Source organism: Belonocnema kinseyi, chromosome 4 (assembly GCF_010883055.1).
Source record: "Belonocnema kinseyi isolate 2016_QV_RU_SX_M_011 chromosome 4, B_treatae_v1, whole genome shotgun sequence".
Classification (NCBI taxonomy): domain Eukaryota; kingdom Metazoa; phylum Arthropoda; class Insecta; order Hymenoptera; family Cynipidae; genus Belonocnema; species Belonocnema kinseyi.
Genome location: NC_046660.1, coordinates 73,033,172 through 73,055,289, shown reverse-complemented (window position 1 = coordinate 73,055,289; position 22,118 = coordinate 73,033,172). Strand labels below are relative to the sequence as shown.

The 22,118-nt window shown below is 29.6% G+C and overlaps 2 protein-coding genes across 5 annotated transcripts in view; one reads left to right on the top strand and one right to left on the bottom strand.

Moving 5' to 3' along the window:
• The window catches only part of LOC117172193, a 10,362-nt gene extending 6,575 nt beyond the window's left edge, over window positions 1-3,787 (top strand). Inside the window, exons 2-4 of one of the 2 annotated variants that reach the window (XM_033360032.1) lie at window positions 152-254; window positions 1,655-1,708; window positions 2,291-3,787. In XM_033360032.1, the coding sequence (XP_033215923.1) occupies window positions 1,660-1,708; window positions 2,291-3,450 (1,209 nt within the window). In that variant the 5' untranslated portion in view covers window positions 152-254; window positions 1,655-1,659 and the 3' untranslated portion in view covers window positions 3,451-3,787. The remainder of the gene's footprint in view (window positions 1-151; window positions 255-1,654; window positions 1,709-2,290) is intronic. The other variant, XM_033360033.1, reaches the window with a different exon arrangement.
• The window catches only part of LOC117172191 (peripheral plasma membrane protein CASK), a 638,537-nt gene extending 621,905 nt beyond the window's left edge, over window positions 1-16,632 (bottom strand). For 2 of the 3 annotated variants that reach the window (XM_033360028.1, XM_033360030.1), the window contains exon 1: window positions 16,085-16,143. In XM_033360028.1, coding sequence (XP_033215919.1) covers window positions 16,085-16,143 — 59 coding nt within the window. Of the gene's footprint in view, window positions 1-16,084 lie in introns of all 3 variants that reach the window. The other variant, XM_033360031.1, reaches the window with a different exon arrangement.
• Window positions 16,633-22,118: the final 5,486 nt, after the last annotated feature.

Sequence of the window (22,118 nt, the reverse complement as noted above, 5' to 3'; positions counted from 1 at the left end):
CTGAAAAATCTCTATCCCTTCCACACACTACTCCTTTCCCCTGCCGAGTGAGTCACGCCTACCCCGAAAGGGAAATGGCTTAATGGTGTAATAAAAAAAAATATCCTAATATACAAGAATATCTATGAAAAGTGTTATTTTTCATTTTCAGATAAGGGACGTCAGGTATCAATAGATTACAAAAAAAAGGAGATTAAAAAAGATAATCATAGTTCTTAAATAACTCAAATCAAATCCTCTATTCCAATAAAAAGGTATTTTAAACTTCTCTACGAACAATTATTCTACTAATTTTTACTGGTAACGAAACCAACTTTGGTGATTCCTTTAACTCGCAGTTAATCATCGAAGCAATCATCGAATTTACAAACTTAAAAATTAAAATTTTGAAATTTAAATATAGAAACCAGCGAAGTTTACAAACTAAACTTTTCATTGAAAACGGAAAGCTATATCTATTTAATTAATACACCTGTCAAAATACTTCAAAAAGCGTAGCCAAAAAACCGGTATTTGTCCAAATGATTTCTCGCTAATCGAAATAAGATAAGGGGTTCCCGAAACTGTTATTCCTGCATTTAAGATTTGCAGAGATAATGAAATTCACGAAGCTTTTTATGCGAAGCCAGAAATCTAAACGAAAAAGAATCAAATTCGTATTTTCAGAATTATGTTTAACTCTGACGTCCCCACAGTGTTCTACATTTATTGAAAATAATTTTAAAAATGTAACTCAGTGAAGCCGGCTTTAATGTATGTATAAGCTTAATTCAAAATTAAGAGACAAAAGAAATTTGAAGCATTTAGACTTTTAAAAATGAAGAAATTGAATGGTCCATTACAAAACCCACACTCTTACATCTAGAAATGCGGGTTGTTTTCCATACATTATTCAAAGCATAAAGGCAGCTATACTTTACTGCCTTTGTTCACAAATTGTAAATGTTCGAATGACTTTGAATTCAATTTTTTAGCTTGAAATTCTAATTGAAAGTAAAGCATCTATTTATGAAACAATTTTTTTAAAAGAAGAATATCTATAAGGTACTAAAATCATGCATTTGGGGTTCCTCATAAAAGTTGTATTATTTAAAATAAATTAACCAACAAACTGAAGGTTCAAAAAGCTAAAAAGGAAAAAATAAATTCAAATAGGCAATAGACAAAAAAACGTTCTGATGCTCACTATTTGATACTGAAAATTCTACAAAAGTTTATAATAATTTATTGAAGATAAATTAAATTTTAATACGAATGATCTCATTTAATGAAAAGTAAGTACTCTTTGTCAATTTTGCGTTCAATCATGTTTGTACAACTATGTTTGTACAGCTGTCTTGGATTCAATTATTGCGTATACTTTTACAATTAAATCCCAATGACAAGCCATTAAATTAACGTCAGCAAATGATTGTTTTCCGTTAATTCCCTGTAAAGGAATTTTTTCCCACTTGTATAATCAAGAATTCAAATAAATCAAACTGATCTGAGTTACTCAACGCTTTATAAAGAGACCGGAAATTTAAAAGAACATCATTTACTGTTGAATATTGTGTATTCAAGTTCGGCTGCCAAGTTCTTTGATAGTCGTTTTTCGAAATTGTTTTCGGATAATTATAATTTTTTGAATAAAATTAGTTTATTTCTTTTTCAGGGAAAATGATCAACGTTTTCCTAATTTTATCACTTCTATCTTTGGGTTATGCTGGTAAGTTTTTTTGCCATTTATTACTTCACACTTGAAAAACATTAAAATAAAAACAGTATTGTTAAGTCTAACACTGCTTCTTACACTAGCACTTAACATTTTTCACATTCATAAAGGAATAAGCAAAATTGGCACTGTAGCAAATGGCTTAGGCAAAACTTTTTAATTCTATAATTTTTTGTGTAATTTCAAACTATCCATGTTTTAAATTGTTTATTTTAGACTTTTCATCTGCAAATTCAAAATTACAAAAAAGTCGTAGAGTAAGACATTTAAAATCCATTTCCTGTACTTTTCGTGCAGGGTTAAAAAAATATTACTTTAGTTTTTTAGTAAAATAAGTTATATGCAAAATTACGATAAAAAATGTGTATTAAATATGACAAAAAAATGCACATGTTACAAAAAAAAAAACTTTATAAAGCCACATAATATAGTTCAAAATAAAAGCAATCAAAATCCGCTCGGTATGGAATAAATTTGACTTTGTACTTTCACCAATTTTCTGCTGGTCCGGATTTCACCTTAACTCAATTCAAAATACTGCAACAAAAAATTTAAAGGTTGAATTGCATATTTCAGAGGAAGGATGTCAGCTATCAATAGACTTCGAAAAAGGAGATCTGAAAGAACCAGAACCATTGATTTTAAATGGCACTAATCATATCATCTATCCAGATGAAAAAGGAATATTGAAATTCTCTACCGGACAAACAATTATACTAGCTTGTCCCGGTGCAAAAAATACCTTGGATGTTCCCTGGGAGTCACAAACTATTGAAGCAACTTGCTCAAAAGGTAAAAAATTCACTGTAAATGGCAAAGCATATCCATTTACTTCATTCACCTGCAAAAAGCCTACGAAGAGCGTCATTAAAAAAAGCGGTTCTTGTCTGGGGGAGTTCTCAAAAATAGAGGTCGGATTTGACATTTCAAAAACCTTAATTCCTGTAATAGAAATTTGTCGAAATAGTAAAACAGACGAATCCTATTATGCAAAAATACACATGACCAAAAGCATCGATGGGTATCAAAAAAACAGCGCCAGGCCTAGCTGGGTCACCGACAAACTTTTCAGTGGACACGTAAATAATTTCTACACGAAGAAGTCGCAACTACAAACTTTGGCCAAAATACTGAACTCCGAAGAATTGGCTGAAAAATACTTGTCAAAAAATTCGCTAGCTCGAGGACATTTAGCTCCAAAGGTTGACTTTGTGTATGACTCGGAACAAAACACTACATTTTCTTATGCAAATTGCGCACCGCAATGGACTTCTTTTAATGGTGGAAATTGGAAGCATATCGAAACTGCTGTTAGGAACTTTGTGGCAGACAATAATTTAAAAGTGACAATTTATACCGGAGTCCATGGACAAATGACTCTTAAGGACAACAAGGATAAAGAACAAGCTGTATTTTTAGATATTGATGAAAACAACAAGGGATACATAAGGGTACCCAAATTTTATTGGAAAATAATCTACGACCCAGCTAGTCTTCTAGCATTTGCCATTGTTGGAGTAAATGATCCTTTCAGCAAAGAAATTACAAAAGATATGTTCTTGTGCAAAGATATTAGCGACAGTCCAGATGCTGCATGGCTAACGAAATCGTGGAACACTAGAAAAAGCATTTCCCAGGGCGTTTCATACGCATGTTCGTACGATGATTTAAAGAAAGCTGTCGCAACAGTGCCAGATCTAAAAGTCAAGGGCATTTTACGCGCTTCTCGCAAATAGATTATACTGTATTATTAAGTTTGTTCAGTCTATGAGAGGTCTTAATAATTTAGACATTATGTAAACTACAAAAACAAACGATGGCAATTTTCCTAAACTATGGTCAATATGTTTATACATGTTATATAACTCTTTTTATTATAGAAATACTAATAGATATTAATCAAAGTTTTTAGCGTAAATTTAATTCGATACCTTTATTAAGTTCGTTACTGTTAATTACAAAACAAGAAAAACAGGACAGTAAAAAAGTATGTTATTGCAATGAATACGAATATAAATGAAACTATTAATAATGTACCGTTGGTTTATTGGTAATAAAGACAAATCAAATCAATACATGTTTTATTTAATATATGTTTCTATATAAGAATGGAAAAATAAAGATAGATTTATTCAATTTTAATTTAGCAAAGGCGATTTTTTCAGTTTAATAATTCATTTTTTATTTTGTCGATATAAGTTAAAACCAAGAATCCATTTTTTCCAAAAATTAGGTTTGATAAACAAATTAATTAATTTCCAAACAAACAGAAACAAGTATTATCTTAATGTAAAAAAAATTATTTATTAGATTGTTTTAGCGCTTGCACCTCAATTAAATGATTAATTTGGTTCACTTTAACTGGAGCTTTTCCATTTTTCTTAGAATGATTTAACTGATCATATAAGTATAATAAATCATCTTTTTAGATAATAAAACTGTGCTTCATGTGACGATTATTACTGTAATTCAAACATATATTTATGTAACCCAATTTGTACAAGTGTTTCAGATTAAACTTTTACAAATATGTGCAACTGAGCAGTTGCAGATAAAAAATAAAAGCAAAGTCTGTAAATGAAATGAAAGAGATATAAATAAAGAGGATCTTCTTAAAAGACTGCACTCTTTGAAATTGTATAATTTGCTATACATTTTTTTACTACTTTAGAGTATTCTGTTCAATTATTCACAGATATCCTTTCTTGGTTCGTGCTTATAAGTATTGTTTAAATTAAATTAGCTTAAATAGTTCTTCTCAATAGAAGAGATGAAACTTCTTCTGCTTTTATCACCCTTCACGCTGTATACTTTTTACTCCAATATTGCTGTATATGCTCGTAAGTATTATTTTCTTAAATAATAATAATAATAATAATAATAATAATAATAAGCATGTACCCATCATGCACTTGGTTGCAACCCAGTCCGTGAATCATGTGGTAAAAACTAGACTTTGTCCAATATGTCAAATTAGGCACACTGCTCGTATCAGATTACTTGATTGCATTACAAAAATGCGTCCGCCACTGATAGTATATACTGGGACAGCCCCTTGCAGATTACTACAAAAAAAGTAAAAATCCAACTCTAACAAAAAATGCCTTTAACATATTGGGCTACTGTAACCGTCTTGAGTCTGAGACATTAATTTTATAATAATGAGTTTCTTCATTTCACTATATCGCTACATATTGATCGGATATTTTAAAAATCTAAAATGTTCAAAGATAAAAGCAAACAGTATAGATTAACTTCAGTTGTTAAGATATGAAGATAAATTATGAGAAAATCAAAGCAAACAAAAAAATGATGGATGGCACTTGGTAGTATAAGACTTTATGTAGGTCATAAAATGTCAGCTATGAAGTAGAATAAATTAAAAATCTACATTTAATTTTTTCACAAGAAAACATTTTTCTTTCTGAACTATACTCGTAAAAATTTAAGAGATAAAATAATACACGTTCAGAATTGACTAAGGCTGTTGAAAAGAAGTCAGTGAGTGCAAAATAAACCAACTGAAACAATCGGCAAATTTTCCGATCATTGTTTGCGCATATATTTAAATGAAAGAATCAGTGATGCTCAATTTTTTAATTTGAATAGGGCATCTTCCTTTTTTGTAATATGAACACAAAAATAAACTCTGGCAAAAATTAAATACCCCATTGGAATAAATAAGATATCTAATCTAAGTTTTATTTTTTATTTAGCAGTGTTATTTTTAGTTTCAGAAAAGGGATGTCAGATATCAATAGATTACAAAGCAGGAGATTTAAAAGAGCCACAACCATTGCTGCTAAATAACTCGTACCAAATCATCTATCCAGATGAAAAGGGCATATTAAAATTTTACACTGGACAATCAATTTTACTAATTTGTCCTGGTCAAAACAACAGCTTTGGTGATTCTTTGCAATCGCAATCAATTATCGAAGCAACTTGTTTTCAAAGTAAACTTTTCATCGCAAACGGAAAGACATATCCATTTAATTCATTCACCTGTCAAAACGCTTCGAAAAGCATAGTTCAAAAAACCGGTACTTGTCTAAATAATTTCTCGCAAATCGAAATAGGGTTCGAAGTTCCTGAAGCATTTATTTCCACCTTCGAAATTTGTCGAGATAATCAAACTCACGAAACATATTATGCGAGGTCAGAAATGAGTAAAAGTATCGGTGGACGTCAAAGCAGCCGTAGGCCTAAATGGATGTCACATAACCTTTTTCCAGGACATAATATAAATTTGCTTTACACGAGAAAAAATCAACTTCGTATTTTAGGAATTATACTCAACTCTGAAGAGCTGGCTAACAAATATATAGAAAAGCATCAACTACAGCGAGGTCATTTAGCAGCAAGAGCTGACTTCGTCTATAGTTCAGAACAAAATTCAACATTCTCTTTATCAAACGTTGCCCCACAGTGGTCTTCATTTAATAGTGGCAACTGGCTATATATTGAAGAAGTCGTTAGGAAGTTTGTGCTACACAATAATTTAAAAGTAACTATTTACACTGGAGTTCATGGACAAATGACTCTGAGAGATGAAAATGATGAAGAACAAGCTGTGTTCCTAGACGTTGACGAAAATAATAATGGATACATAAGAGCTCCTCAATTTTATTGGAAAATCATCTACGATTCCGCTCGTAAACTAGCACTTAGTTTCATTGGAGTAAATGATCCTTTTAGAGAAGAAATCACCAAAGATATGTTTCTGTGTCCAGATATAAGTGAAAGTCCAAGTGTTACTTGGTTTACAAAATCGTGGAAGACCAGAAAAAACATTACTCTGGGTGTTTCTTACATATGTTTATATGAAGAGTTGAAAAAAGCTGTGCCAGCTGTACCGGATCTAAAAGTAAGCGGGGTTTTACGTAGTCATCATGAATAGAAAATTATAGTTTTTACGAGATTGTTTAGGCTAACACGAATTTTTTCAACGTAGAATTTTTAAATACCAAGAAAACGTTGGTAAATTAAAAAAAAAATAAATAAAACTGACGAAAAAAACTCAATGCTGATTGCTGCAGATTTTTAAAACATGAATTTGGCATGAAACTGATCGATTAAAAAATAGGGGCTTTCTTTGTCCGGAAAACAAACAAATGACGGAGGGTCACTGACCAAAAATCCAAAGTCGAATTTTTACAGGTATTAATTTGGATCATCCTAATATTCACTATATACATTCTATTTCAGAAATTATTTATTTTTGAAATTATTTATAATATCAACGAGAAAAGAATCAAAATTAAATGTTGCGAATTTTGAAGCAAAAATCTAATTTTGCATTAGAAAAATTGGTAACGTTGAAATTTTTTATATAACAAAAATAGGAATTTTTGTGTTTTAGATTCAATGTTAGGTCCAAAGTTCTTCTTTTTGAATCACTGGAAGGTTAAATAAGGGAACTCATCATTTTGACACTTGTTTGTCGCAACGTTTTGATAGGAAAAGCACACTGTCCTTTTTTAAATTAGATTTTGAGCACTATTTATTGTTTATTCAATATTCAACCTTTATAATTGTGATTTATTGTATAAAAAGCTGAATAAACATCTGAATAATAAACATCAATTTCTTTATATTGCACAATATGATTCACTATTATTTTTGAATCCATAATTTTCATTCGGAACATAAAAATACCAGTTTCAACATTATTTTCCTAACTCCTACATTTTTCGCAATGCTAAAATATACCAGGTATCTATGTATTGACCGACCCTTATTTCTTCACCCCTTGAAACCTTTTTCCTATTTCCTATTTACTCGGCAATCTCATAAACTGTTTCTGAAATGAAGTCATCCTTCTGATGACAAAAATTTGTCTCGTCGATTCATATCCATAAAATTGGATTTTTTGTTACTGTCCACAGGTTTTTTTATCACGTCGAAAAGTACACTCAAACGGAAAAATGTCCCCTACATTTTCTCGAAATCTAATAATATTTTTGGATCAAACTTTTGTTGTATTGAAAACTAAATAGCTCAATAAAAAACTCTATAGACAAAATGCAATTTCTGATTTTTTTAAAATTGTATACTGATTTTTTTATTATCCACCAAATTTGAGAAAACGTATCCCTCAAGACAAAAATTGAAATTTAAGTTTTTAAAAATCTACAATAATATTTTTGAATCAAACTACTTTTGTATCGATTCAGGAATTCAATCTCTAGAAATCAGATTCACACTTTTTTAAAAAGAAAATTTGATTTTTTATTGCTGCCCAGAGTTTAAAAAACGTGCTCCTCTGACAAAAAAACTTTCTATCTAATTTTGCAGGGTTCAGTTTAGCACTAATTTTGGTTTTAAAAGTATTTTCTCATTTTTTAAAAATTAAAAACTTTATTTTTGAAGACGTCTTTGTCACTCTTATAAAATTGAGAAAATGAAGGCTAAACAATCAAGGCGATGCCACCTTTGAAACGTTTCTTTGAAATAAAGAAAGAGAGTTTAATTTAAAGAAATTATTTCAATTTAAACTTTTAGCATGTGCCCATAATAATAATAATAATAATAATAATAATAATCCAATAATATACAGGCCTGTGACAACATTTCGCCACAGAAATCTTTTTTATAATCCAATTATCTTGTAAATTTCTCATCGTAATTAAATGATTCTAATTAGTTTAGTATATGATATAGTAATTTAATTCACATTCAAATATATTACACTTTAAGAACTGGAAACAGTTTAAATTAGGTACTAATGAACAGATGACTGCCATCGAAATTGTTAAACGTTGTTGGAGAGCTTCTATTCATTGCTCCCTATACTTTGTGAAGTATTAAAGCTTGCGAGATATTACATTAATTTTTTGGGACTGAAGTTAGTATGAATAAAAGATTAATAAATAGATTATTAAATGAATATTGACATATCAGGAAATATTTACTGCATTTAAGGGAACTTCTATCTTTAAGATCTATGTTAGGAACAAAAAAAGAATGTTCTGAAACTAAAATAGATAAATTATAAGTGAGAAGATCTGCTCTAACAATATTTATGAATCATTACACATCCACACACAAAAAAAAGTGTGCGGATCTGGTAACAAGACACGTATTCCTATGGATTTTGGGGCGCTGAATTCAAATTCGGTATCAAAAATCACCGATCACGTCATGGTTGAGCCATAACCTCAAAAAATGACGAAAAATCATGCACTGAGGCAAATAAATTTCAAAACAATGCCAGTGATGCAAACTTTCACTTCAAAAACATTTCGACAACTGTGAAGGATCAACCCTTGCCTGATATCAACTTATTTAACATAACTTTACCCAACAGAACCTGACTTCACCTAACCTGAATTAACAGAAATTTATTGAACTACACGTGAAGCTCTGAAAGCATATTTTGCCAGTAGCAAATGTGTGCTACATCGAATGGGTCAACTCGAGCCTAACCTAGAAATAAATCTAACCTAGCCTAACCTAACCTAACCTCACGAAACACAATTAAACTGATTGTGTTGTCCCATTGTGTTTGCGGTAGCGTTTGAATCAGCATGGGCTTAACCTGCAAAGAGGTCAAACCTATCCTAACCTAAAAAAACCTGACCTAACCTAACCTAACTTCACGTAACACAATTAAACTCATTGTGTTGTCCCGTTGTGTTTGCGGTACCGTTTCATTCAGCTTCGGCTTAACCTACATAGAGGTTTAACCTATCCTAACCTAACAAAACCTGACCAAACCTAACCTAGCCGAATGAAATTCAACCACACGTGTAGCTATGTAAGCGTATGGTTCTCAGTCTTAAATGTGTGCTATATTTAGTGGGTTAACTCGATCAAACCTACAAATGAATCTAACTTAACAGAACCTAACGAAATTTTGCTTAACGCAACACAACTTAACTTAAGTGTTCCCATTGTAACACAATAAAATTCATTTCATTGTACTACAGGTGGTTAAAAATTTAGACGCACATTACTAATTTGAAGAAACTTAGAACTACAAGTAGAATTGACCCCATTTCAATTAACCTGAAACTTAGAAACACAATGAGTTTAATTGTGTCACGTGAAGTTAAGTTAGGTTAGGTTATGTTAGGTTTTTTTAGGTTAGGATAGGTTTCACCTCTTTGCAGGTTAAACCCAAGCTGATTCAAACGGTACCGCAAACAAAACGGGACAAAACAATCAGTTTAATCGTGTTTCGTGAAGTTAGGTTAGGCTAGGTTAGATTTATTTCTAGGTTAAGCTCGAGTTGACCCATTCGATGTAGCACACATTTGCTACTGGGAAAATATGCTTCCAGAGCTTTACGTGTAGTTCAATAAATTTCTGTTAATTCAGGTTAGGTGAGGTCAGGGTCTGTTGGGTAAAGTTATGTTAAATAGGTTGATATCAGGCAAGGGTTGATCCTTCACAGTTCTCGACATGTTTTTGAAGTGAAAATTTGCATCACTGGCATTATTTTAAAATTTATTTGCCTCAGAGCATGATTTTTCGTCATTTTTTGAGGTTATGGCTCAACCATGACGTGATGGGTGATTTTTGATACCGAATTTCAATTCAGCGCTCCAAAATCCATAGGAATACGTGTGTCTTGTTACCAGATCCGCACACTTTTTTTGTGTGGCTGTGTTATCAATAGTAATTTGAAATGCCAAAAGGAAATGCTCAACAAATGAAAATGATGAACACCATTATTTAATCCATTAAAAATGGAATATTTAAATTCCTTTAAAATCCGCAGAAATCAATTTAAATCTTATCATTTCTTTGGAAATTCTATGAATCCCTTATAATATCATCTCTAAAATTCCGTTCGGAATCCCTTAAAATCTGTTAAATACCATTGGTATCCTATATATCTTTTTTAAATTATTTGAAAATCCTTTAAAATGTTGAAATATTGTTTAGAAAGTGAATTATTTAAAATTCGAATGAATTGAAATTGTAATAATTATTGTTGAAAACCAATCAAAATTAAATAATAAAGTTAGAAACTTTCGAATTCTGAAAAAACTTTCAAATTAAATAGTAATTTTAAACGGGAAACATTAAAAATGAAAAATTTCTTCTACGGAAATTTGAAACTTACGAATACGAACTTCATTTAAAACTAAAAAAGAAATCTAATGATCTAACAACTACAAACTTTTAAATTTTTAATTATACTTTCCAAAATTCAACCAATTCAATTTAAATTGCAAAATTAAAGGCTATCGCGGAGAAAAATGAAACATTTAGTGTCCAACATGAAAATTCAGAACTCTAAAATTGTTGTAACCATTTAAAATTACCAGAATTATTCAATTACGGATGTATCAATAGCAGATAGTTTAATTTTTATATTTTTTTTATTTTAAATTCAATTAAAAATGTTTTAACCTTAACATTCTTTAGAATTATTATTCATTTCTCAGACTTTTCAATCAAATATTTTTCAATTTAAAATGATTTATTTGCTTCCAATTTTTGAAGTTATACAATTTTAAGATTTTCAATTCTTAATTGCTTCATATTTGCATCTAAAATCATTAAATCCAAAACTGAATATAAAGTCTATTAATATAACATTTTTAAATATCTAATAAGGAAATGGTCCCGTCATTTTGAATATTTCAATTTCAAACTACAGTGTTGTTACATTTAAAATTCGAAACCTCCCAAAATTAATCGAAAAATTAATTAATGAACAAACTCAAATATCAAACCATTTCAGAATTATGCATTCAAAACTATATTTTTACATTAAGGTTATAGAAAATTTGAAAACGATAAATATATTATTAATAAGTATCACATCATATACTACCAAGTGACATTCAAAACGAATGGATAAATTTTGATACTAAAAAATGTAATTTCCGTAAATGAAAAACATTGTCATTTTCACCGTTCAAAATTGTAGAATGTCACATATTGTGAGAAATATTGAGAACCTTTCAAGTAAAATTATTCTAAACAATTTGAAAATTATATGCTATCTAATTGGAAACTTTAAAAACTTGGAAAAGTGTGAATTATGAAATAGGGAAAATCTCCCGATGTAAGATTTCTCTCTCGGCTTTATCCCCGGTGGGTGGCCATCCTGAATTAGTTAAAATCTTCTAAAATTCTTCGAAATCGGTTAATATCGCGTCAAATTTTCAGTAACTCTCCTAAATGTTTCAGACATAACAATCCCTTTATATTAATTGAAATTTCTATTTTTGAGATGCCGTATATGTTATTTTAGCCAATCATCAGCAAGGAAGTTTGAATATGTTTAAAGACCAAGTAAAAAAATAGTTGCGTTAACGAGAAAATTAAGAAAATGGTAGCATTAGTCACATTATTTTTTTCAACATAGGGGCAGAATTAGTAATAATGATGCCCATATGACATCAGCCTGATGAGTTTTAAAATTTACATGAACTTTACACGAAAAATGGGAAAAAGATGAAAAAGATTAAACATTTATTTTTATATATAGGAAATAAGAACCAATATTTTTGAAGGTCATTTTATATATGTAAATAATATTAAATGACTTTTTAATTATTTCTGCCATTAAAGAAATTATTTTTAAAAATTGGATATACTAAGGTCACTGAAAATCCATTCACGACGATATAAAAAAGACTAACAAAAATATGGTTCATAAATAATTTTTATTGGTTTAAAATCGTTTTCATAATCTAGAATATTTTTTTCTTTGAAAAAATACTATCAACAATTTAAAGTTTTATATCAATCTTAAATATTTTATTTTGCAATCCGTGACCTACCCAAGCACTATTGATAACTGAGAATATTCCAAACTGAATTTTAAAGTACTTTAAATTCCAAATTGTACGTTCAAAGATAAAAAGCTAAAATGTCCAATTTTAAGGTAAAAGATTGTGGAATTATTAGGCATTATAAGCTGAATGATTTCATGAAGAATGAAAGTTAACAATTGAAATTAATATTTTTAAAAAGTTGAAATCGAATTTATTTTAAATTACACTATATTATCTGATATATAAATTGCTTCGATATTTTTTCTTTTAAAAATTTTTAATTCAAACTACTCTATATGTGAATGTAAAATGAATAATGGTTGTTATGTGATAAAAAACTTATTAATATAATATTTGAAGAAAAAAGGGAAAATTTTTCAAGAATAGCAAAATTTGAAATATTGAATGGCTAAATTTCCCATTTTATCGTGCATCATTTAAACTATGAAAGTATTTTTCCTGAAATTGAGAAAATTTTACTATTTCGCATTGCAACATGTGCAAGGAATATAGTAAATGCGGGTATTTGAGTTCATTTGAATTCCCGCTCTGACTAATTTACACGCATAAAATGAAAGCTTTTCAGACTTTTCAAGTGATCAATTTTTAATTAAATGCCTTTGAATTGAAAAATTGTACACTTCTATAAACACATTAACATTATGTTTCAATGTAATAACTAAAATTATGAATTTCAAATTCAAAATTTAGCGGAACGTCTGAAAAATCCTGAAAAATAAAATTGTCCATTCACGAGTATTTCCGTATTATTAACTTCCTAAATCTACATAACTAAAATATTATTTTAATAGTAAATAAATAATCAGTAAAAAAACAAATATTTTCATAAAATAAAGTAATTTATTTTTGTGTTACATTTTCTTATTTAAAAATGTCTTGATTGTTTAGATTCGGGAATTTTATCATTCGTGAATGTCCCTATGGCTGTAAATTTTACAGTGTCAGATATTTTATAACGTTGACAATTTTATTGCTGGAGTTTTCTATTATGGGAAATGATAAATTGTCAACTACAGTGAAACTCTTCTATAGTGCTGATTTTGGGGATGACCGTGGGTGGGAACTAACTCACTATAGCCCGCTCCGCTTTTGTTTATTCAATTCTCGGAAGGGCTATAGAAGGGAGGGCTATTGAAGAGTTTCACTGTACTTTTAATTTCGGGAATTATGCATCGTACTTTTTTCTGCTTCTGACCTTTTCATGTTTTTTGGTAGAAATTTCATCTTTCTGGGTTGAAAATTAACTATTGCGTTCAAAAATCGTTTTCTTTTTGTTGAAAAGATTTTTTTTATTTGAAAACTTAACTTTTTCATTTTGGTTGAAAAATTATCTTGTCTAGTTGAAAATACAACTGTTTGGTTGAAAATTAATTTTTTTATGTTACAGATACATCTTTTTTTTTGAATATTCGTCGTTTTGGTAGAACAACACATATTTTGTATTAAAAATTGACATCTTTCTTTGTTAAAAATGTAACTACATGTTGAAAGTAGTTACATGAAAATTGAACTAAATGGTGAAAATTGCATTCTTTTGGTGGAACATTCATCACCTTAGTTCATCACCTTAGTTTTTTCAAAATTATGTTTTTAAACTAAAAATTTTACAAATCCATCTTAGATGGAAAAAGTTCCCTTTTTTAGTTGCAAATTCCACTGTTTAAATGAAAATCCATGTATTTGATTGAAAAAACATCTTTCTGGTTTGAAAAGTCATATCTTTTGGTATAAATTTAATTTTCTTGGCAGGGCCATCAAAAATTAAAATTTTCTTTTCAAGTACTATGAAAAAGTGTACAGAGAATTTTTGTATCATGAAGAAATGGGGTCCCAAAAATTTTCAAAATGCGCTCACTTTTTAAATTTATATCCAAAATGGCTGACTAACGAACTTGGCACTTAGCTTAGGACACTAAAAGAGTGTACCAAAGGCCAATCTAATAGATTAATTTTTTTCAAAAGGTATCGTGCTCACAGACACATTCGTAAAAACCTGTTTTTTTATTCAGAGGGTCTCGAAACGTGGACATTTTGACAAAAACTGGGGGGGGGGAGCAAATTTTACACAAATCTAATACCTTCTCTGATGAGAATGTCAAAATGATTTCTTTTTCATGAATAATTTTTTTATAGTTCTGTTTTTTGGTTTCAATCGTAAAAAATAGCATTAAAAACATTTAAAAAATTAATTTTTTGAAACCTCACACACGGGACGGAAAAGAAATTAAAAGAAAAAAGTTGTGATGAAAATGTGCCCACACAGCGGGCAGTTTTTTTGTTCCTGTTAATGATGTTTTTTATGATTAAAGCCAAAACTACGCATCCTATCAATAAGTGATTTATAAAAAACTTGTAGATCTTTTTCAAATGCACAATTTTTTCAACTTATCTTTTAGTTGTTATGACAATCTTGTAGGGCATTCGAAAAGCAATATTATTCTTATCTTGACTTTTTTTCATATCGTGCGTTATTTGGCTTAAAATGTTAATTTTCGTGCGTTTCTTGGCATTTTGTAAATGCTATAACTCTGGTAATTCTTGGTTTTATGAAAAAAGCCGTAAGGATAAATTGTTTGAATTTTTTAATACTATCAATAACCGTACAGAGAATTTTTAAATTTTGAAAAAAATGGTCTCGAAAATATTCAAAATGTGCCCACTTTTTTACTGTTTAACCAACATGGCTGGTTAACAAACTTGATCTTTAGTTTAGGACACTAAATGAGTGTACCAAAGGCCAATCTAATAGGTTCATGCTTTCAAAAGTTATTGTGGAAACAGACATACATAAAGACAGACACATTAGTAAAAATCTGTTTTTCGAATTAAGGGGTTCTCAAAATGTGGACATTTGACAAAAACTAGGGGGGGGGGCGTATTTTACCCAAATTTAATATCTTCTCTGATGAGAATGTAAAAATAAATTTACAGTCATATCCCGATCCAGCGGCCACCCTGAATTCTGTTTATGATTCTTGGAAAATGAATCGAAACATTGTAAAAAGAGGGTGAGAATTCACGGTTTTAGGTTCTGTAGGGGATTTTTCAAATATAATGGGGAAAATGGGTCATCAGATAAAGAAGGGGACGAACTGTGAACCCTATCCAATGCATGGTATGCAAGGCTATATCTGTACTTCGATGTACCTCGGGTAGCATCGACCGAACGTAAACAACTCAAAACACTACAATGAAATTTCAGTCAATATGTGTATATAATAAACAATGACAATAAAAAATATTAAAGGTTAACTATTTTTTTTTTATATACGGTAAATCCCCCCCTCTCTCTACACAAAGTAGTAACTATCAAAACAGAGCTCGAGTACTCGACTCCAAAATAGGAAACAAAATTGAAATGCTTGCTTGTTTATTCGTATGAATTTAAAGTGTAGATGAGCTGAAATGGAGGAAAACTGTAAAAATAAAAATAAAGGTAACATCCACGATCAACAAAAAGCCCAAATCCACTGCTGTTATCCGCACATGCTCGGTTCGCCCCGGAGGCGTATTTTTAGGTTACGCTACTGACTATTGCTATCAGCCCCACTCAAATCCAGAGGTCTTCCCCTTCCCAAATATTTGAAGCTGATCCATCATGGGTACTCACTTGCCGATTATCTCGCACAGTTCGTAAACATCGTCAAAGAGAACCTCGTCCTCTGCCATTGTGATATTTTTTCGGAAAAGTAATCAAAGCTTCTGTGATAAAACTGCTAGACTGACGTCGTCACGTTGATGTGACGACAGTCCGCCTCGCCCCTAGAACCACTCGCTGACAACACGCACTCTACACATTTGATTTTATACACTTGACACTGACTGTCGCACTGATATTGTCACTGACACTGAAGACGGCGAATTGACACTTGACGAATGCAATAATAAGGAGAAATTGTGGATTTCTGAAGACATGGGATCGTGTGTTAGTCGAACGCCATCGGCTGCTCCCGGGCTTAGCGCCGGCGAGCAAAGTCATGCACGTACGAAGGGTGGCTGATTGCTGATTATTCGACTGTACTGATGAAACTGTGATAATAACCACAAGACCGGTTTCAAATCGGCCTCGTGGTATTTGGCAAAGATTGTCTGTGGGTCGTGCGCTGTCCCACGGTGCCCACGTATAGTAAACCGACACGAGCGCAGATCAAAGCGCGATTCAGACCTGTCAAAGACCAGGGAGCAGAGAAAACGCGGCGAGCGACTGCGCCGAGTCGCAGTCTACCGGTGGGGCGGGCGTGGCGCTGCAATTCTACCTATTCATAAACCCAAGATATTATTTCTTTATTTTTAATTTGTTTGGAAAATATTATCTTCTGGGTGGTCGTTTTCATCAAAGAAAAATTCCCCGGTTTTTTCTCAGTTCGCAAACATTTTTCAGCGTCATTGAAAATTAAAAAAATAGAACTTTTAAACCTGATAACTTTTTCATTTGAAGTATTCAAATCTGAACTGAAAATTAATACACTCAAAGTGGAACTCTTTTGAATTTTAAACTGTTTCGGGGTGTCTAGTGACTAGGCAATTTAAAATTACCGGGGTTTTCCGCAATCACATTTTTTTCCAACGACCAAAATTTAAATATTTCTTTTTGCAATTTGTGCAAAATAAACGTGTAGAAATATCGATTTTAACGTAATGTACATAGTCATAACTAAGTCGGTCCGAATTTATTTCTGTTAAAAATTTATATTTCGATGACTGGTGACTAATGCCCCCCCCCCCCCCAATTTGTTCGTTTTCCACAAAAATAAATTTCCTTTTTTTCAAATCAATCAACTCTTACCCCAGTCCCCAGTCTTTGAATATTAGCATGAGGGTTTAAATGGGAAAACAAGGTGAAGATTCGACAGACGATTTCAAATTCCCGGGGTTTCCCGGTCAAGTTTTTTAATTTTCTCGGTCCACTAAAGGTAACAAGCCATATTTATCGCAAAACGTAATCATTTATTTTACTTAATGATATTCATTCTAAATATCCTTCATCGTGATAGAGCAAAAAATTGCAAAAGAAATGATTTTTTAAATAAAATTATGAATCTGAACCCGGAATAGTTTGATTTATAAATAAAAAGATGAATTTTCAACTACAATTATACATACTTTACTGAAATAATTAAATTTTCAACTGAAAAAATACATTTTTAAACAACAAGAATAATTTTAAAACAAAAAGATTGATTTTCTACCAAAAAATACAATTTTTCAACAAAATAAGGCATTTTACCGAAATACTTTAATTTTCAATTAAAGAAAACAACTATTCGACTAAATAGTTGAATTTTGAACTGAAAAAAAATTTTAACAGAAAATTAAATAGTTAATTATCTAGCTAAAAAATTGAATTTCAACCTAATTGATGAATTTTCAACCAAAACGATTAAGCTTTAACCGAAATAGTTGAATTTCAAATAAAAAAGATGAGTTTTCATTTAAATACATTAATCTTGAACTGAAATAGTTGAATTTTCAACAACAAATAATTATTAAAAAGATGATTTGCCAACAAAAACTAAAATAATAAAGTTTTAAGTTTAGGAAATCAATGTTCAACCAAAAAAGACGTATCTTCAACTAAAACAGATCATTTTTCAGCCAAGAATTGAATAATTAAATTTTTAGTCAAATATTTAATGTCCAGACAAAGAGATGAACTTTTAACTAAAAATATGGAATATTCAACTAGAATATTAGTTAAATTTGTAGCTGAAAAATATATACATAAAAAGGAAACAAATTTTCAACAAAATAGTTGAATTTGCTGTAAAAAATTCCTTTTGATCCAAAGAAAAAAATTTTTTGAATTAAATAGCTCAGTTTTTAACCAAAGAAATAAATTCTTAATTGAAATTATGAATCTTCAACCAAAACAATTAATTTTCGACAAAAGAGTTTCACTTTCAATCAAGTATAATTTTATTTTCAACATAAAATATGATTTTTCAAATGACAGGATAAAAATTTAACTGTAATACGTGAATTTTAAACCGAACAGAACAATTTAAACAAGAAAATTAACTTACAAAGAAAGAGATAATTTTCTACAAAAAATATCGCTTTTTTAATAAAATGCGTGAATTTTCAACAAAATATTGGAATTTTTAATTGAAAAAGACCAATTTTCAGCCAAATTGTTGAATTTTAAACTAGAAAAGAACACTTTTCAACAAAAATGAAATAGTTAAATTTTTAGTTTTAGAAATTAATTTTTAATTAAAATGATGAATCTTCAACTGGAATAGGTGGATTTTATCAAAAAATAATAATTTTTAATCATAAAGATAATTTTCTACAAAAGAATGAGAATTCTACATAAAGTAGATACATTTTTAAAGAAATAGATTAATTTTTATATAAAAAATATTAATATTCAACCAAAAAGTTGAATTTTCATCTAAAACCAAATTAAAAAATCAATTTTTAACAAAAGAGTTTAACGTTTAACCGCAATTAGTTGCATTTTTAACTGCAAAAGATAAATTCGCGTCGAACAATTCAACAATTTTCTATTATAATTAAGGAAAACTATGAAAATTACTGGAAGTACTTTTGTTTTAATTTGGAAGAGGGAACTTTTAAATTGTGACGAATTCTGACTTGAAGCAGCAATTTTTAAACTCCTTTCTTCTAAATCCGAATTGTAATTCTTTTAAACAATTCCCGTTCCATGTCAAAAATTTCTGTCCCAAGTGAAATAATATGTCTACGGAAACTCCCTGTCCTAAAATAAGAACCAGAATTATTTTCTAAAGTTGCCTGTTCAAATCGGGATAACTAAAGTTTTATAAAACGTGATGAATCCATTTTTTGGAAAAATTAAGAAAACAATGCTTTTCTTTTTAAGGAAAGAATTATTATCTTTTTTCAAATTTTAATAAGAACATTTTATGGTGGTTGCCCAAATTGTCCAAATTTGTTCGATGGATTCTCGGTTTTATTTTCAGGAACTCGGCACATTAAAATTGAGAAAATTATTGTTTCGGTATGTTTGGAATATAATCCATTCCATAATCAAACTTAAGTCAGTGAAACAAATTTCAGAGAGCAAAAAACTGCAAATGCTTTTCTCGTAATAGAAAAAAGTAAAAATTCCTTCTGTTATAAAGTATAGATAAAGATTTACAAAATCAGACTCAAGGAAATTTACATTCTTTAAATCATATGATAATCTATCTTTTTAATAATCAAAGATACTAAATATACTTAATTTCTTATTGCAATTAAAATTCTTTGGATGCTTGAGAGCAACTACTAACTAATTTCGACAAAATAAGTACTCTTAAACAATAATAAATTATAATTTAAGTAGAGTAAACTGAAATCATCTAAAAAATGTAAGATCCATGAACCGTAAATAAATTAATAAGCTCATAAACACAGTGGCATGACGCGCGATTGTAGATCAGGTAGAAGTCACTTTTCTAAATTGACAAAAATTATGAAAATAATGAAAACTTGAATTTTACTGCGATCAGAAGTATATTTCTGGGTTTTAATTTAAACACCCGGTTATTTTCGGGGTTTTTCTGGTCATTTCACAGTCTTTACCGGTCAAGATGCCACCCTGGAAGAGTTTGACTTAAAAAGAATACTTTTTATTAAATTGTGTATAAGTTAAAGTAAAAAGTGTAGGCACCTCTTAAGAAATATTCAAAGAATAATTTCCACCCATTACATTTTATTTTTGACTCCCGTATCCCCTTGTACGGTACCCGGGAAATGCCCCAAAAATGCAAAATAGCAGTTTTAGTAAAATTCTTTGTAAAGATGGCACATTAAAAAATGTTCAACATTAATTATTTTTTTGATAATTGACAAGTTTCTAAGTATTTTGTAATTCATTTCATGTGTTTAAACCTTTTTTCTCGCCTTTATATTATGAAAAGTTATTATTTTTTGGGTTAAATGGTACAGTTGATGAATTATATTTCTAATTCAATGACAAAATTAACGGATATTGTGAGGATTATTTTTAAACGATATTTGAAAATGATTTAAAAAATTCTAATATGCTTAATCCTTTGTTTCCCTTGTGAATGATGAAAAGATAATACTTTCAGGGATTAGTGATAGAATTAAAAAACATTGCTAGTAATATTTTTTGTAACGATTTGGCAATTATTTAAACAATTTTAGTTTAATCAAAGCATTTTTCAATATTTTTTTATTTCAGAACGTGCACTCTAATATTTTAAACAATTATCATTCTTTAAACATTTTGTTTAAATAGGATATTTGAAGAAGATATAATTGTCTCCATCTCTCTTCTAAAAAGGAACAAGTAATATTATTTGTTTAAATAATTGCGAACTATCTTTTGCCAAAAAAACGACACTAAGTATTCATAAACTGCGTCAATAATTTCATAAAATAATAACTTTTCACGATTTAAAAGAGGGAAACATAATTTAAAAAAATGAAAATTGTTTCTGTAATTGTCAAAAATCCTAACAAAATATAATGCTCTTAACATTCGTGCATTATATTATTAATTTCAGGAAATAATAACTTTTCACAATAAACAGGCCATAAAAATTGTTTAAACAATTGATAATTATTTAGAAAATACTTGGAAACTTGTCATCTTTCTAATATGAATGATCTATGTTGACATACATAGTTCAAGAAAATACCGTTATAGCATGAACATGACATAAAAACGGTATTTTGCACCTTTTAGAGAATTTTCCGGCACAATATAGTGCTAAAGCTCGAGTTAATCCGTTTATTTTCTCGGGAATTATCGAGGAGATCCATTGAAAAACTGAGATGTGAAGTTGCGAACAACTCTAATAATACTCTCTCAATTATAATTGGTGAGAACGAAATAAAAAAAATAAAACTTTTCATACTAGAGCTTTCTAACAGTTTTTGAAAAATTGTTGAATTTGAATTAATGATGGCTGATTTTTAAAGGAAAAACTTCTTCATAGTTTTACTATTTCCAATTTTTAAAGTAAATTTTTCTGCAGCAGAAATCGGAAAAAAATTTTGTTTAAAAAAAAATTTGGGCAGAATACGTCAAGTACTTCCACCTAAAAAAATTCTTTTTTTATCCGATTAAAACTTTGCTCATTTATAGTTACAATGGACCTATATTAATTCACAAAATCATAGGTGCATTTATCAAATGGTTGTCAACATACAGGGGCTAGAATTTTTCACTTTTTCAGATGCTTTCTCACGTTCATATTTAGTGTAACTTTTTTTTAGGATTATCCGATTGGACTTCTATTATATTTTTTTTTGAAAACTGTTTTCATTTTTTAAGACTGTTATAACCATTTTTATTCATTATGGATTTTTTTGTTTAAAAATAAAAACTGATTTTTTGAAAACCCATATTTAAATTTTTTTCTTCTTAAAAAACACCTTTGTCACATTCTTTAAAGTCATAATGAAGAAAAGGTGGGCTGGAAATAATGTCATGGTCAAATTGAGATTTTGACACTCGAGGGCAACACGTTATGATTATATAATACACATATAAAAAAAAAGTCATCTCAATATAGTTAAATATAACCTTAGAGGCAAGTTAGACATAACATACGAGGGTAGTTCAATAAGTCCTTAGAATGAAGTATAAAAACAATTTTTTTTGGGTAAATTTTTTTTTATTTTTCAACATAATCTCCTTGGAGCTC